Source organism: Symsagittifera roscoffensis, unplaced genomic scaffold, assembly GCF_963678635.1.
Source record: "Symsagittifera roscoffensis unplaced genomic scaffold, txSymRosc1.1 SCAFFOLD_1039, whole genome shotgun sequence".
Classification (NCBI taxonomy): domain Eukaryota; kingdom Metazoa; phylum Xenacoelomorpha; order Acoela; family Convolutidae; genus Symsagittifera; species Symsagittifera roscoffensis.
In genome coordinates this window covers 1-13,559 of record NW_026971258.1, presented here as the reverse complement: position 1 = coordinate 13,559, position 13,559 = coordinate 1, and the positions used below count along the sequence as shown (strand labels likewise).

Below are 13,559 nucleotides of genomic sequence, written 5' to 3'. Positions count from 1 at the left end.
TGTGCTGATGAAAGGGTAGTGAGTGTTCTCCTGTGGAAATCTTGAGCTTGGTAGGGGTGCCATTTTTGGCTGGAGGTTTTGCGCATCGAACCGTCTGCATATGAAACATTTAAAACGTACACTGCGTAGAGCCAGTCGTACACCAATAATGTAGTAGCGTTGCTGTATGAAGGATTTGACAAACTCTGATCCTTGATGTACACAAATATGATGTGCGTGTTCAATGTACAATTTTGTTATTGCATTTTTCGCATCCAATATTATCGGAAACCTTGCATCTTCTTTCATACAAGATGCAAACTCAAGACGACCTCGAGCTCTTAGAACTGTCTTTTGATCCAAAAAGGGATTCAATTGAACCAATTTGTCTTTATTGTCAATTTTGCTTTTGCTTTCTAATTTTTTGATAGTATTAGGAAACGACTGAGCCTGACAAATTTTGATTGCGTATAGCTTGGCCTTTTCAACATCTGAGGTGTTGCAAAAAATTTGTTCATTTTCATCACTGGAGGATGGGTTTTGATTGGTTTTTCTGTTGAGAATCCTAATTTGTAGTCTGGAAATGAAACTCATGACTGTGGTGAGAGTTAAAATTAGCTTGTTCCATGTAGAAAATCGTCTAATGTCGAAAATTGGCTCATTTAGAGACAATTTTTTATGCTTGGTCTGTCTTTGAAAACCCGCAGCAACCACTGTTGTTGCGAGCAAAGTATTATCGTGCCAAAGATACTTAGGTTGTTTCAAGAAGGCTGGAGGTGTGAGCCATTTTTCATTAATTTCCCTGGGTTCAAGACCTCGAGTACCGTGATCTGCAGGATTCAGAGTAGTTGGAATGTGATGCCATTGTAGTTGATGATCCATTGTTGAAATTTCAGTCAGTCGATTTGCCACAAATGTTTTTTGCTGTTTCGTTGATTTTATCCAATCAAGTACTACCTGACTGTCTGTCCAGACATGTAAAACAGCTGTTCTATTGAGATGAAGTTCTTTGGACGTAAATGACAAAAGACGTGCTCCAATTGTTGCAGCTTCTAATTCAAGTTTTGGTACACTCAGTTGTTTAATAGGCGCAACCTTGCTTTTGCCAATCAAAAATTTACATTCAATTACTGTTTCGTCTAAATTATGCATTCGCAAGAACAAGACTGCGGCCATACCGATGAGTGAAGCGTCAGTAAATGCGTGTATTTCCAAACTCCACGATTTATTGCTTTGATTTGGAAACAAAACTCTTGGCAAAGTTATTCTTTCCATCTTGAGAAAAGAATCCAGGATTTTCTGTAGCTTGTGTTGATGATCACTAGGTATCTGATTATCCCATTTCAAACCTAGCCTCCAAATCTGCTGCAGTAGAGCCTTCAAACGAATTGTTACTGGTGCTATAATTCCTAGAGGGTCGAAAATAGACGACAATAAGCTGAAGAGTTTCCGTTGAGTATAATTATCAGCCAGAGTAGGAAAGTTTTGAAGGGGATCAATAAAAAACTCATCACTGTCAATTTTCCAGTTTTGTCCAAGAACACGAGTTGAAGTTTTTATCTCGTCGTGGTCTTCGCAAGGAATATGTTGCAGGGCGAGCTTGTTGTTAGATAAGAACTTGGTGAGACGAAAACCACCTTGTTTTAAAGACTCCCTGGTTTCTCTTGAAACGCATTGTGCTTCAGCTAACGTCGGTACTGAGGCAATGTAGTCATCCATATAAAAACTGTTTAGAATTGCATCATAAGCCAGAGGAAACGAGTCTTTGTTGTCCAAAGCGCATTTTTGTAATGCATAAATAGCGCAGAATGGTGAACATGTGGCTCCAAATATTAACCGCGTGTATTCATACTGATGAACTTTTCCGTTATAGCTCCAGAGGAAACGCAAGGCTGGCCTATCTTCTTCACGAATTTTTACTTGCATAAACATCCCTTCAATATCGGCAAGAAGACCAATAGAATGTTTGCGGAAGCGCAGCAGAATCCCTGTCAGATTTGCAAGTAGATCTGGACCTGTGAGGAGATTGTTGTTAAGTGATTGGCCTTTAAAAAGAGATGCAGCGTTGGCTACTCTTCTGATTTTTGTCGGTTTATTTGGGTTTTGCACTGGGTGATGTGGTAGATACCAAATTCGCGAGGGTTTTATTCTTTTCATTTCTACAGGTCGCACGTGTTTCTTTTCGAGGTCATTTACGAGGGTTGCTTCGTATAAATTTCGTAGATCGTTGTTTTTAGCAAGTCGGCGATCAAGTGATTTTAATTGATTAAGGGCTATGTAGTAGTTATTCTGCAATTGAGTCTCGTTCTTCCACGGTAAACCAATTTCATACCTTTCTCCTGTATGATGTATTGTGTTTTCAAGGATCCGAATTGCCGCCAAATTGTTTTCGGTATAAAACTCCTTTTCTGTTGTTTTTTGTCCAGTTTCTTTAATTTTCCAGAATTGCTGAATTAAATAGTCCAATGGCTGCTCAACAGATTCATTTGACTTTCTTGTAACGTGGAAAACAAATCCCGAAGTTTGTCTGTTGCGCACTTTATTCAAACGTGTGGGAGCAATTGTTTGGTGATATTCTCCTGCAATTGTCCAACCCAGTCGAGTTTGTATTCCGTGTGGTCGGCAATCATTTCCTTCAATTACTTGAATGGGGTACGTATAAGAGAACGTATTAACGCCAAGTAGTGCTCCAATTCTTCCGCCAGCAATATTGGGGAATTTTATGTGGCTAAAACCTTTGAAACCCTGACAGATTTCATTCAGATGAGCAACATCTGCAGGAGGTATATTTAAAAATGGCGTTTTATAAACATTACGAATTGGAAATGTTTGTCCCGTTTGTTTGTACGGTGCTAAATTAACGATGTTGTCTAGTTTTGCAACCGGCATCTCATGGTTGATATTTATATATTGTAAAGACATGTTTGCTGTTTCTGATGATGAGATTTCCAAGAAGTCTGCAATTTGATCAAGCATAAAAGTAAATTGGCTGCCAGGGTCAATGAGAGCGTAAGTGTCACACACTTTACCATTATTGACGAACGACACAGGGATCAGCTGTAATTGTTCGAACCAAATGTTGGGTAACCGTTCAAATGTTGCTTTTTCTGAAGCAGTAAACCCTCCCTTTTTTGTAAAATGAATTTCACTGTCCGCTTGTTTTTGTTGATGGTATGTGTTTTTGTCAATGCTATGCGACAGGCCATATCTGCTAGAGGTTGAGGTTGTAAACTCCTTATCATCTTCGTTTTTTCCTGAGACGATTGCTGCATAAGATGCGCTGTTTTTGCTTGTAAATCGAGATGGATCATGAAGTGACGTATGATGGAACCCTCTACATTGCTGACATCGTCTCTCTGAATTGCAATTGTTTCTTGAATGGCGAGAACTTAAGCAATTTATGCAAAGCTCATGCTGTTTTACCAAATTATATTTTTCAACTGGTGCTAAGCTCTGGTAGCGGGTGCAATGAGCCAAAAAATGTTCCTGCGAACAAATGAAGCACTTTTTAGAAGGATATTGGAATTTGGTTGTCGTATTGATGTCAGACCCCATTTTAGCGTTTTGCTTACTTCCCAAAGACGTTTGATTTTGTGTCTTAAGCTCCTGATCTTTGACCGCTGACGTCCCCAGAAACGAGTGCTCCCCTTGTAATCTTTCCAATACTTTAGCTTGTATTTCAAGCCACTCCTGAAACAATTGTACGTTGTTGTTTTGAACATTTTCACGGACAGCGTATTCAGTCCATTTCATAAGTAAATTGTCAGGAACTTTAGTTTTGATAAGTTTGAGTAAAGCTGTAGAATGCAAATCTGCTTGAAAACCCAAATTTTGGAAGGTTCGAACTAACTGTTTCAAAAAGGATGCGAATGAAACAACTGAACGATTGTTACTAGTTGAGGACGGCCAAGTTTCAATTTGCTGAATGAAAGCATTTACAATATAGTTTGAGTCGCCAAAATGATTTTGAAGGTCCCTCAGTGCGGCTTTGTAAAAAGCAGGGTTACATGAGTACCCTTTGATGAGTGCTTTTGCTTTTCCTGACACCGAATCCTGTAGATAAGTCATCCGGTGAGTGTCACTAATTGTATGATTCCTATCAACTGTAGCCTGGAACATGTTTATCCAGTCGTGGTAAGCCATCGGGTCTCCGTCGTAGTTAGGTAGCTTAATTGGAGGAAGTTTAACAGAAAACTTATAGTCAATTTTTTCTTGTCCGGGTAAAAAACTTGCGTAAGTTTCAGAGTTGTGCATTGTTGGAATGGGTCGAGCTTGGTTGTAATTCTGATAATTGAAAAGTTTTGAATTACTTTCTCCAAATGGATCTCTATTCTGTTGCCTGTTTGATGAAATTGGTTTATTTATAGCCTGATCAAGATGATGTTGCGTAGGAAGATTGTTTGTTTGGTAGCTATTACCAACGTGAGTATCCGTTATCTGGTTGTAGGGATGGTTTTGCACAAGCAGATGCGGTGGAATTTGGTTGTAGTTAGGATGAATGAGGTATCCTGAATGATTTTCTTTAAGCGCGTCTCTATTCTGTTCGCAGTGTGTTGATATCGGGTTGTTGAAAACCGGTTCATGACAATGATGTGCATGTAGAATGTTTAATTGATTTTTATCAAACCCATGACTATCCACTACCTGGTGCCTTTTAATATCCCCATGACTATCCACTACTTGGTTGTTCAAATCCAAAGTTCTTTGAAACTGTTCAACCGAGTGACTTTGAGCAAACGGGTTCCGATTCGCTTGTATGACAGTAGGGGGAGATGTATACTGCTCTAAATTTTTCTGATGAGTTAGATGGAAATTATTTTCCTTTGAAGTTGATGTTTGTATAGCGTTTCCTGGTTGCTGACGATTGGAATAAGCAAATGAAGATTCCAATGAAAATTTTTCGTGGAGATTTGCATGGACTGCTGGAGCTGAAAACTGAAACGAATCATGGCTTCGATTCAAATGTAAGTTGTCTGGCAATGCTTGGTGTACTGATGTTAGTAGTAGTTGATTCGTTGGTTGAATAGTTTGTTCATATCCTGTAAACCTTTTTTGTTCCAAGCTTTCTTCTCTTGACTGAGAACTTAGAGAGGTCAACTCTCTAGACAATGATTCGTTTGCAGAGTGGTTCAAAGATATTTGCGGTACGTCGGTGGTTGAGTGTTGGTGAAGTAGCATGTCGTTCTGTAAGTTAATTGGCTCTCCATCAGATGAATTGTTCACGCGGTTGCTAGAGGGCTGAGTGAAGTGATTTTCGGCATAAGTGTCCTTGACGAAGGGGTTTCGCCGGGATACAGGCGTCGATTTGTTTACGTTTATTGTATTAGAACCAGAACAGCTGGTTAAGTCTTCGCCTAGAGTGTTGACGTTGTGGGTTAGCTCTATAAGTTGTCGTGAAAGACATGCACATATCTCCATAGCGTCGTCGTTCTCTTCCGAAGATCCATTTGCGAACACTTCGGTTGCTATTACTTTCATTTGTTCTAATCGGTCTTCTGTTTTCTGCGCCAAAGTCTTCAAAGAACTAATATGGGTCCCTCTTTCTATCTGTGACTGTAAGAACTCCATAGACCGGCTGATTTCGATTCTAGCCAGCCTGAATTTACTTGAGGCAATTTTTGCAGTTATTGTTGACGTCGACGAATTGTTGGTATTGGTATCGTCCATAGTTGTTGAGAGTCGTAGATAAGGACGGCGCTTGTTCCGTTTCGGCCGTTTTTTTTTTTTTTTTTTTTTTTTTTTAACCTCTTATTCAATTTTACTTCAAACTAAAGTTAGAGAAAAAAAAAAAACTTCGAATGTTTTCTTCAATTTGTTTTTGTTAAAATGTTTGCTGTTGTTTTCAAAATATTTAAATGTTTTTTGAGGGAAAAAAAAGACTTGCTATTTTTTTTTTGGTAAACTCGAAATTAAATGATTTTTTTTTTTTTTTTTTTTTTTAGTTGTTTCCGTGTTATGGTAATTTACAGGCTACACTCAAAGCAAGGATACAAAGGGACGACAATTTTCCAGAAACAACGAGAGGAAAACGCATCTACACACAAACACAATTTAAAACGAGACAAAGGAAGGACAATTATATTCGCACATTAAGACAAGAGAGACCCAGACAACATGCTCAACAACTGCTTCACCATCTATTATTGTAAAAATAATATTCGTCTTTTTTTTTTTATTTTTTTTTTTTAAATCTAAAGTTCGTCAGATGTTTGTTTAGATTGTACAGAAAAAATGCAAACAGGAAAGTTAAAAACAGGAAATGATTTTTTTTTTTTTTTTTTTTTTTTTTTTTTACGAAATGATAAAATGCCGAAAAATAACTATCTTTTGGAAAAGGGGGTTTTCGGAGTATCCCGTTTACGGAAAAACAAAAAGTCGCGACAGCGTCGATTCAAATCGGGTTTCTTTTTTACTCAGATGCGCTCAAAATAACTTGGTTTTCCTTGGTTAGGTGGAGAGCAAGTCTGAAAGGAAAACGGCTAAGAAAACTGATAAATTTTGGAGGTTTTGTTATTAAAACAAGTTAAGTTTTGCTCTCAAACTCGCTCTCCTCAGAGTAGTTACACGCAAATTTGTTCGCTCAACTCGGGGTTACAAATCAATATCAATGTACAAGTAAACATATATTGATTAATGCAAACATTTATTCTTTTTTTTTTTTAAGAAGACATGTACATTTTGTCAGATCTTTTCTCTTCTTCCTTTTTTTCTTCGATGATGTTCTTGTCAAAACTTATTTCTCAATTCTCTGTTTTTTTTTCTATGTCTTCTGTTGTTGAATACGTGACATGCAGCTGTTGAATATATTTTCCAAATAATGTGAACTGCGCAGTCGGTTGTGTAGTTTCGTCTTCACAGATTATTTTCAAGGGTCAAACGAAAAAATCTGGTGTGCCAGTCTGAAGAAAAATACCGGGTAAGATCAGGGATCAAGTGTATTGAAAGGGGGTGTTTTTGTTTTATTGTTTTTTGAGATATCAGAGTGAAAAAAAGAGAATTTTGCTCAAGTTAGTCGGCTGTCAAAAAAGGATGATAATTTTCGCTGTTCAGCATTCGCCAAAGCATGTAATGATAATCTTTCTTATCAACAAGATTCACGAAGGTTTAATTCAAACTTTTCAATGGTATGTTACAAATCGCAGTGACTTTAGAATCAATTTATGACTTATTCGATGATTTATCAAAGTGCGGGAAAGTTGCTTCAGCAACATTCCTCTTTAGTATATTCCGGTTTTGGGCAAGTAATTGAGTTTTCACAGCCAAAAAAATTAGGCTAATTTGTTCATTTGATTTTAAGTATCTCTTTTTAGCCACCCAGAATCCAGAATTTTGCTCCTTTGTTTTCTGAGGAAATTTGTCCGTTATGTTTAGGGGGATATGTTACTTATGAATTTTTCTAATGCTTTGTAGGGAAGCTGATCAAGACAGTTCCCAATATCAACATGGTGCAACCCTGCATAGCAGGCTGCTGCTTCGAAGACCCCACCAAGGATCCATCTGATGGGAGCTCCTCGGGTGGGGGTGGTGGAGGGGGAGGGTCCACAAATGGGGGCGACAGGGGGGACTCCAGTCAGCAGACGAACCCTTTTTCGTCTATTTCTGCGTCCTCCTCGTCCACTAGCAGTCTTTTTGCCAGTATTCTGAAGAGAAACAGCGGAAATAGCAGCAGCAGAAACAAACAGTTTCTAAACTCCAAAATATCAGGTCCGAACTATTCTTGTCTAGTGGGTTTATGTAATTATATACTTTATTCTCATCAAAAAAAGTACATAATTTTCTTAGCACTCCTACGTGAACAAACATTTCAGCTGATAAAAAACTCTTCAATCAGTACGCGAAAATATTGAGTGATTGTTTCATTTTTCAATTAAATTTTTTTGAGAATTAAACATGTGAATGGAAGGGATTATTACGTATTTCTTATGATAACGTTTTTTCCAGCTGTAGTGTTGTTTGAACGAGACCGTGCGACCAATCAGAGCAAAATAGTGGTAGTCAAGGCACCCCTGGGAAACCCGAACAACATTAAAGATACTAGCAGCAGTAGTAGTTCCCCCTTCTCGCCCCTGTGGGGGGACATGGACAACGATGACTCGGACGACGGCGACTGTCTGACTGCCAATGAGTTCCTGAAGAGGAGCATGAGTGACCAGTCGGCGGCTGCTGCAGCTGCTGCCATGCCAGGCACCACCGCACCCATCGGTCAGTTTTAGAAATCATTTTAAACAGCCAGATGATGCATTACTTGGGTAGTAGAGCCTGGTTTTAGCAACCTCCTGAGGGTTGAAACAGTTATAAAAATACAGCAACAAACAAGAGGCAAAAGATTCAGATCGGAAATAATCCATTTATATGGACAAATAAACCTCTTGCGAACTCACACGGCAAGCCTGCTTTAATTTTTTTTCTGTTTATCCAAGGTTATAAGTTGAGTAGTAATACCTTTATTGAGTGGATGTGTGGATTGTTGTATTGTGTTGTGATGCGGTTAAGGTCTACGGGAGTACTTCTTCTCGACTGAGTTCAAGAAGAGTCAGAGTACTATTCGAGTGTTTGACCATCTGCTGGTGGCCACATTCAGACACGAGGAGAAGGCACAGACGGAGTTGCAGCTGCATCACATTTTGGATTGTGGCCACAGACTCAGAGAGTGGAAGCGCTGGACTGTGCCAGAACAGGTACTGGTACTTATACGAGGAGTCTGCCCTACACATCATATCCAACACATAATGGTCCAACTGAGGCAGATCTAGGGTTTTAGTGTGGGCGGACGGATTTTTTCTTAGGTAGACCAAATGGATTTTCACACCCATCTGTTTGGACCCAAAACATTTGTGGCCGAAAGTTGATTTGTGGTGAGGAACGGATCCGAAGGCGATCAACTATGTTTACTACCCTTAAATGTTACAAAGGCGAAAGTCTTAAGAAATGGCAAGCCTGAATTTTTATCGTAAAAAAGTACAAAAGGGTCACCGGACTCGAGGTCGCGAGGAAACTTGCCGCGCGCCTCCTTAATCAGATGCTGAATCAGATATAACTCATAATTTTATCGATGTTGTGGTTGTGTAATCTACCTTAACTGTCTCCTTGTGCCTGTATTGAAAGTTAACTGAAGTATTAAATGGTATATTTAAATAAATTATTGCCATGTTGTAACCCGCGCCCTATTTTTTTCAGGTTTAGTGAGTTTTCGCAATTTCCTACCAACCAAGAAAGATGTCATTTAGGCTATGTAATTTTACCTTGAATCAGTAAACTTAAATCAAAAAACAAAAGTTACCAATGTTCTTTATTGTCAAATAAGAAGCGCTTTCGTCAGCAAATCATCATCATAAGCAAATCATCTGAAGAAATGTAAATATTAAAAGTTAAGCCAATTGAGCTATCTCCCTCCAGCAAAAACGAAAAACTCTACAAAAAGACGTCAGCAAACGCAAGTAGATGGATGATGTGTTCATAGCACGCAATCAATTGACCGACTGAAGTTTATTTTATGAGTATCGAAAAAAAAATTTTGTTTTGGCGACCATAGCCTGGTCGAGGAAAGCGATTTACCAGGGTTGGTGCTCTTGCCTTGTATCTGAATAGCAAAAACGGTTATCCGCAGCAGCTTAATATTGTACGAAAAAGCTATTTGTCGTTTTAAGAAAGAAAAAAGTCGCTTTTTATGCCTGTTTTATTGATTCTTTTTTCAATCTGAATGAAACTTTTGAGCTTTGATATTGTAAGTTTTGGCTTTACACAGTCGTTGGAAAATATGTTTTATGATTTCATGTCATTCAAACTATTTTCAAGTGGTTATAAACATGTCTCAAGTACCTACCGATCTATCTCCCCCCACGCGATAATGGGGGGGGGGGGAGATTGCTCAATTGATCCAAGAAATCATTTGGTATCCGAGAATTTTACTAATTGATGATTCTCTACATGCACTGTTTGTGTTTTTGTATTCAAACTTGAAACTTGATGTGCTTATCTTTTTGATTTCACACTAAATCAATTTAAAGAAGTGATAGAATATAGGCAAACACCACAAACAAAACATGAATGTTAACATCAACAAGGATCAACTGTGAAAGTAGCACAAATTGTTCCAACCAGGCAAATTCTTATAACGAAAGCTAAAAATATTTTCGTAAAATTTTTTTTAAAAAATCATTGATTTTTAGTAAGCGAGAGGGGAATGCTTGGCTTAGTGAGCCATAGCACAAGTTGAAATCACTGAAACACTAAAAAAATGCCGGAAAAAATTAATCTGAAAATAATTATAGTTTGAACAAAGAAACTCGAAACATTCTGTGGTCGGAACTTTTTGTCATACTTTAACAACAGCCGGCTATCCTTTTTCATGTTTACACTAGCGATCAGCGTAGTGTTTTATTACAAACCTTTTTTCTGACCTTACTTGCAAATGACAGTGTTTACTTATTTGGAAATTAAACTGTAGCATTGGAAGTTGCATAGCATCTGTTCTCTGCTTTATTTGTGGCCAGACCTATTAAGCGTTCGTGGCTGTGTGGTTAGTGAGTGAGTTTCATAATCTATAGGTCGCAGGTTGGAGTCCGAGACGTTGCCGAATTCTTACTAATTCGAGGCTTATTTCTAAATTTTCTTATTGTACTTCATAGAGGATTAGCCTCTGTGTAACATTGTTTTTTTTTGTTATTTGCTAACAATCTCGACCAATTTCACAACGATTTTTCTCGACTCAGGCAACTTTTTTGAAATTGTTTTTGGAATCCGAATCACGGCTGAAAGCGCTTTACTATGATATTACGCTTTTTTCCTACAAATTGTTTTGACGCCGTAAAATTGAGTCGGAAAAGCGCACCCTACCCGTTTTGTGTTGTGGTCGGAACGTAAATTATCATAAAGCACGAAACAAAACGTGGATGTATAGTACTTTTATGATTGCAGAGTCAATAAATTTATTTGAAGAAGTATGAAAAACTCTGGGGAAAGTCAAGTATCTTTGTCTGTTGACAGGTGGACAGTGCAGTCTGTGAACAACTCTACGAGTAGTTTTGCTGGTGGGAGTCAAGGGAGTTCAACGGGAGGCGGAGGTAGTCAGATGCGGAAGATGAGCAAGAGTCCCAGCTGTATCTGGCAGCTCAACATATACCACATTATCACCGGTGAGTTAAGAAAGTTTGAAATTATTCAGCATAATATCATATTTTTCATTCTAAAAAGTTCTGAAAAAAATATATAGGAAGAAAGTATTTAGTTTTCCAAAATCAAGTGTTATGCAACAGCATTGAAATATTACAGTAAAAAAAACGAATTCTACAAGAATAGACGAAGGGCATAATTAATACCCATTACGAGAATACCCTCGAGCAAAAGATAACGTTAATATGTTCTTATTTATCTTTGCGATTAGCAAGGTTAACAGATAGGAAAATGGAATTTTATCAGGTCGTTTTTTGTATTTTGTTTTCGACTTAAGGGCGTTTCATTTTTTTCTGCTAGCTTTCGATCGTATTTAAGTGGTCTCGCAAGTATCACGAAGCTCCACTTCGCCTCTGTGTGTTAATATTCCTAAGTTTTTAGATGTCAAACCTAGCTTAAGCCGCATAATTTTTAGATGAATTAAACAAGCCCTCGCTATTTTTATGCATAATATTCATTAAGTACATGAAAGATGAAAAACATCAAAGTTTAATGCTCTATGAAGTTTTACGAGCACATGCGAAGTGTAATGGTATTTGTTACACACGCGAGCTAGCGAGCGTGGTTTAATATCACGAAACTACTTTTTTCCTACTGAAGTTGCACATCGGGGACTCGTTTGCTGCATAGCAAGGGAATATTAATTGCATCTGTTCTATCTGCTTGAGTGGAGTTGTAAGTGCCGTGAAACTGTTTTTTTTTTTAAATATTTTCTAACAAATTTATTGGACAACGTAATTCTGACCTTCAAACAGTTCAATGGCGTTAATATTGGAACTGCATTTTCAAATGTCAATTTGAACTGTCAAAAGAGCAATGCAGAATGATTGCGCTTTTTCAGACACGTCTTTTGTTTGAATAACTTCAAGCCCACAACTTGAACACATTTTTTATACGTCAACAATCTACCAGGCAATTTTCCGAAGTATAGATAGATAATGCCAAAATGTTTTCTATCTATAACTATCTAAACTATATTTAAATGCGAGTGACAGCTATCTCCCATGTTTAAGCATGATAATTTTGCATGTTTAACGAAAGAGTTTTTTTATGTTTAAGCTATATCGTATATTCCTATGGTTAAGGTTTTTTCGATTTTCCTGTTTAAATTCAGTGTTTATTTCATCAACCTAATAGTGGGATGTTGTAAGAGTTTTCCCAGGTTTTGCGATTCTGGCCTCCATATATGAATAACTAAATCCTTTTAGTGTACGAGATAGGCAAATTTCAAGATTCTTCAAAAATTTCCGGAAAAATTAATTTTAAAAAATTTCACAATTTTTGAAATTCCAGCGCTGTAGTTGGGTGCTGTCAGGGTACTCTTAGGGGTTGCTAATCTTTCCTCCAAATCTCACTTCTCAAATCGTTGTAGTTATCGAGATATGACATTTTTTATGATTTCAAAAACTTAGACTTTATAAAATTTCAAAACGTTGAAGATCTCATTCCTGTTGTTGGATATTGTGAGAATACTCAAATGTTGCGAATCTTGCCTCTGATTATGGCTACTCAAATCCTTGCAGTTTTCGAGATATGACGTTTTTTCAAGATTTTTTCAAAATTTTTCAGAAAAATTAGATATAAGAAATTTCACAAAATTTCATATTCGCATCGCTGTGCTGAGGCTCTGTCAAGGTATTTTCAGGAGTTGCAAATTTTGCCCCCAAATATGAATGCTCAAATACTTGTAGTTTTCAAGATACGACGTTTTTTTATGATTTTCTCCGAAATTTTCAAAAAAAACTTGGATGTTAAAAAATCCCAAAATGTTGAAGATCTCAATCCTGTTTTTAGAATCTGTGGGGGTACTCTCAGGGAAATGCGAATCTTGCCACTGAATATGGCTGCTTAAATGTTTGTAGTTTTCTAGATATGACGTTTTTTTTAGGATTTTCTCAAAATTTTTCAGAGAACTTAGATATAAAAAATTTGAAAAAACTTGTGTGAGGCTTCGTCAGGTTACTCTCAGGAGTTGCGAATTTTGCCTCCAAATCAGGGTGACCACATGGTCACTATTTTAGTGACCAGTCACTATTGGTCAATTCGTCACTATTTTTTCAATGGTCACTAAAAGTCACTATTTACAACGGTTTTAGGTGACGGATCCTAAAATTTTTCTAAAGGCGCCTTTGCGCCATTATATACAAATATTGAGGGGGGAGGGGCGCCAAAAAAACGCAATTTTTGGTCGAAATTTTCCAAAAAAACCCATAAAACCGCCTTTTTGGCCTGTTTTTTACAAATTTGCCTGCGGCGCAGAAATTTTGGCCAAACAGGGAATTTTTTGTGCTTTGGCAGAGCTTGAAAAATTAATTTGGTCGACCTAAAAAAAAAGGTCGACAAAAATTCGAAAATTGTTATAGTCACGATTTTTCTCTGAAAAAAGTGGTCACCCTGCTCCAAATATG

General features: G+C 37.6%; 2 protein-coding genes across 2 annotated transcripts; one reads left to right on the top strand and one right to left on the bottom strand.

Annotated features, from left to right (window-relative positions):
* Positions 1-3,994: 3,994 nt before the first annotated feature.
* Positions 3,995-5,646, bottom strand: LOC134856279 (uncharacterized; the record flags this gene model as incomplete). Its single annotated transcript, XM_063872628.1, has 3 exons — positions 4,660-5,646; positions 4,348-4,623; positions 3,995-4,146 (listed from the first exon to the last, which is right to left on the bottom strand). Coding segments are annotated over exons 1-3 (1,415 nt in total), but the record flags the coding sequence as incomplete, so codon positions are not given.
* Positions 5,647-7,394: 1,748 nt separating this feature from the next.
* On the top strand, positions 7,395-11,114 carry LOC134856278 (uncharacterized; the record flags this gene model as incomplete). The annotated part of the gene is made up of 4 exons (XM_063872627.1): positions 7,395-7,683; positions 7,921-8,181; positions 8,473-8,722; positions 10,966-11,114. Coding segments are annotated over exons 1-4 (922 nt in total), but the record flags the coding sequence as incomplete, so codon positions are not given.
* Between the last annotated feature and the right edge of the window lie 2,445 nt (positions 11,115-13,559).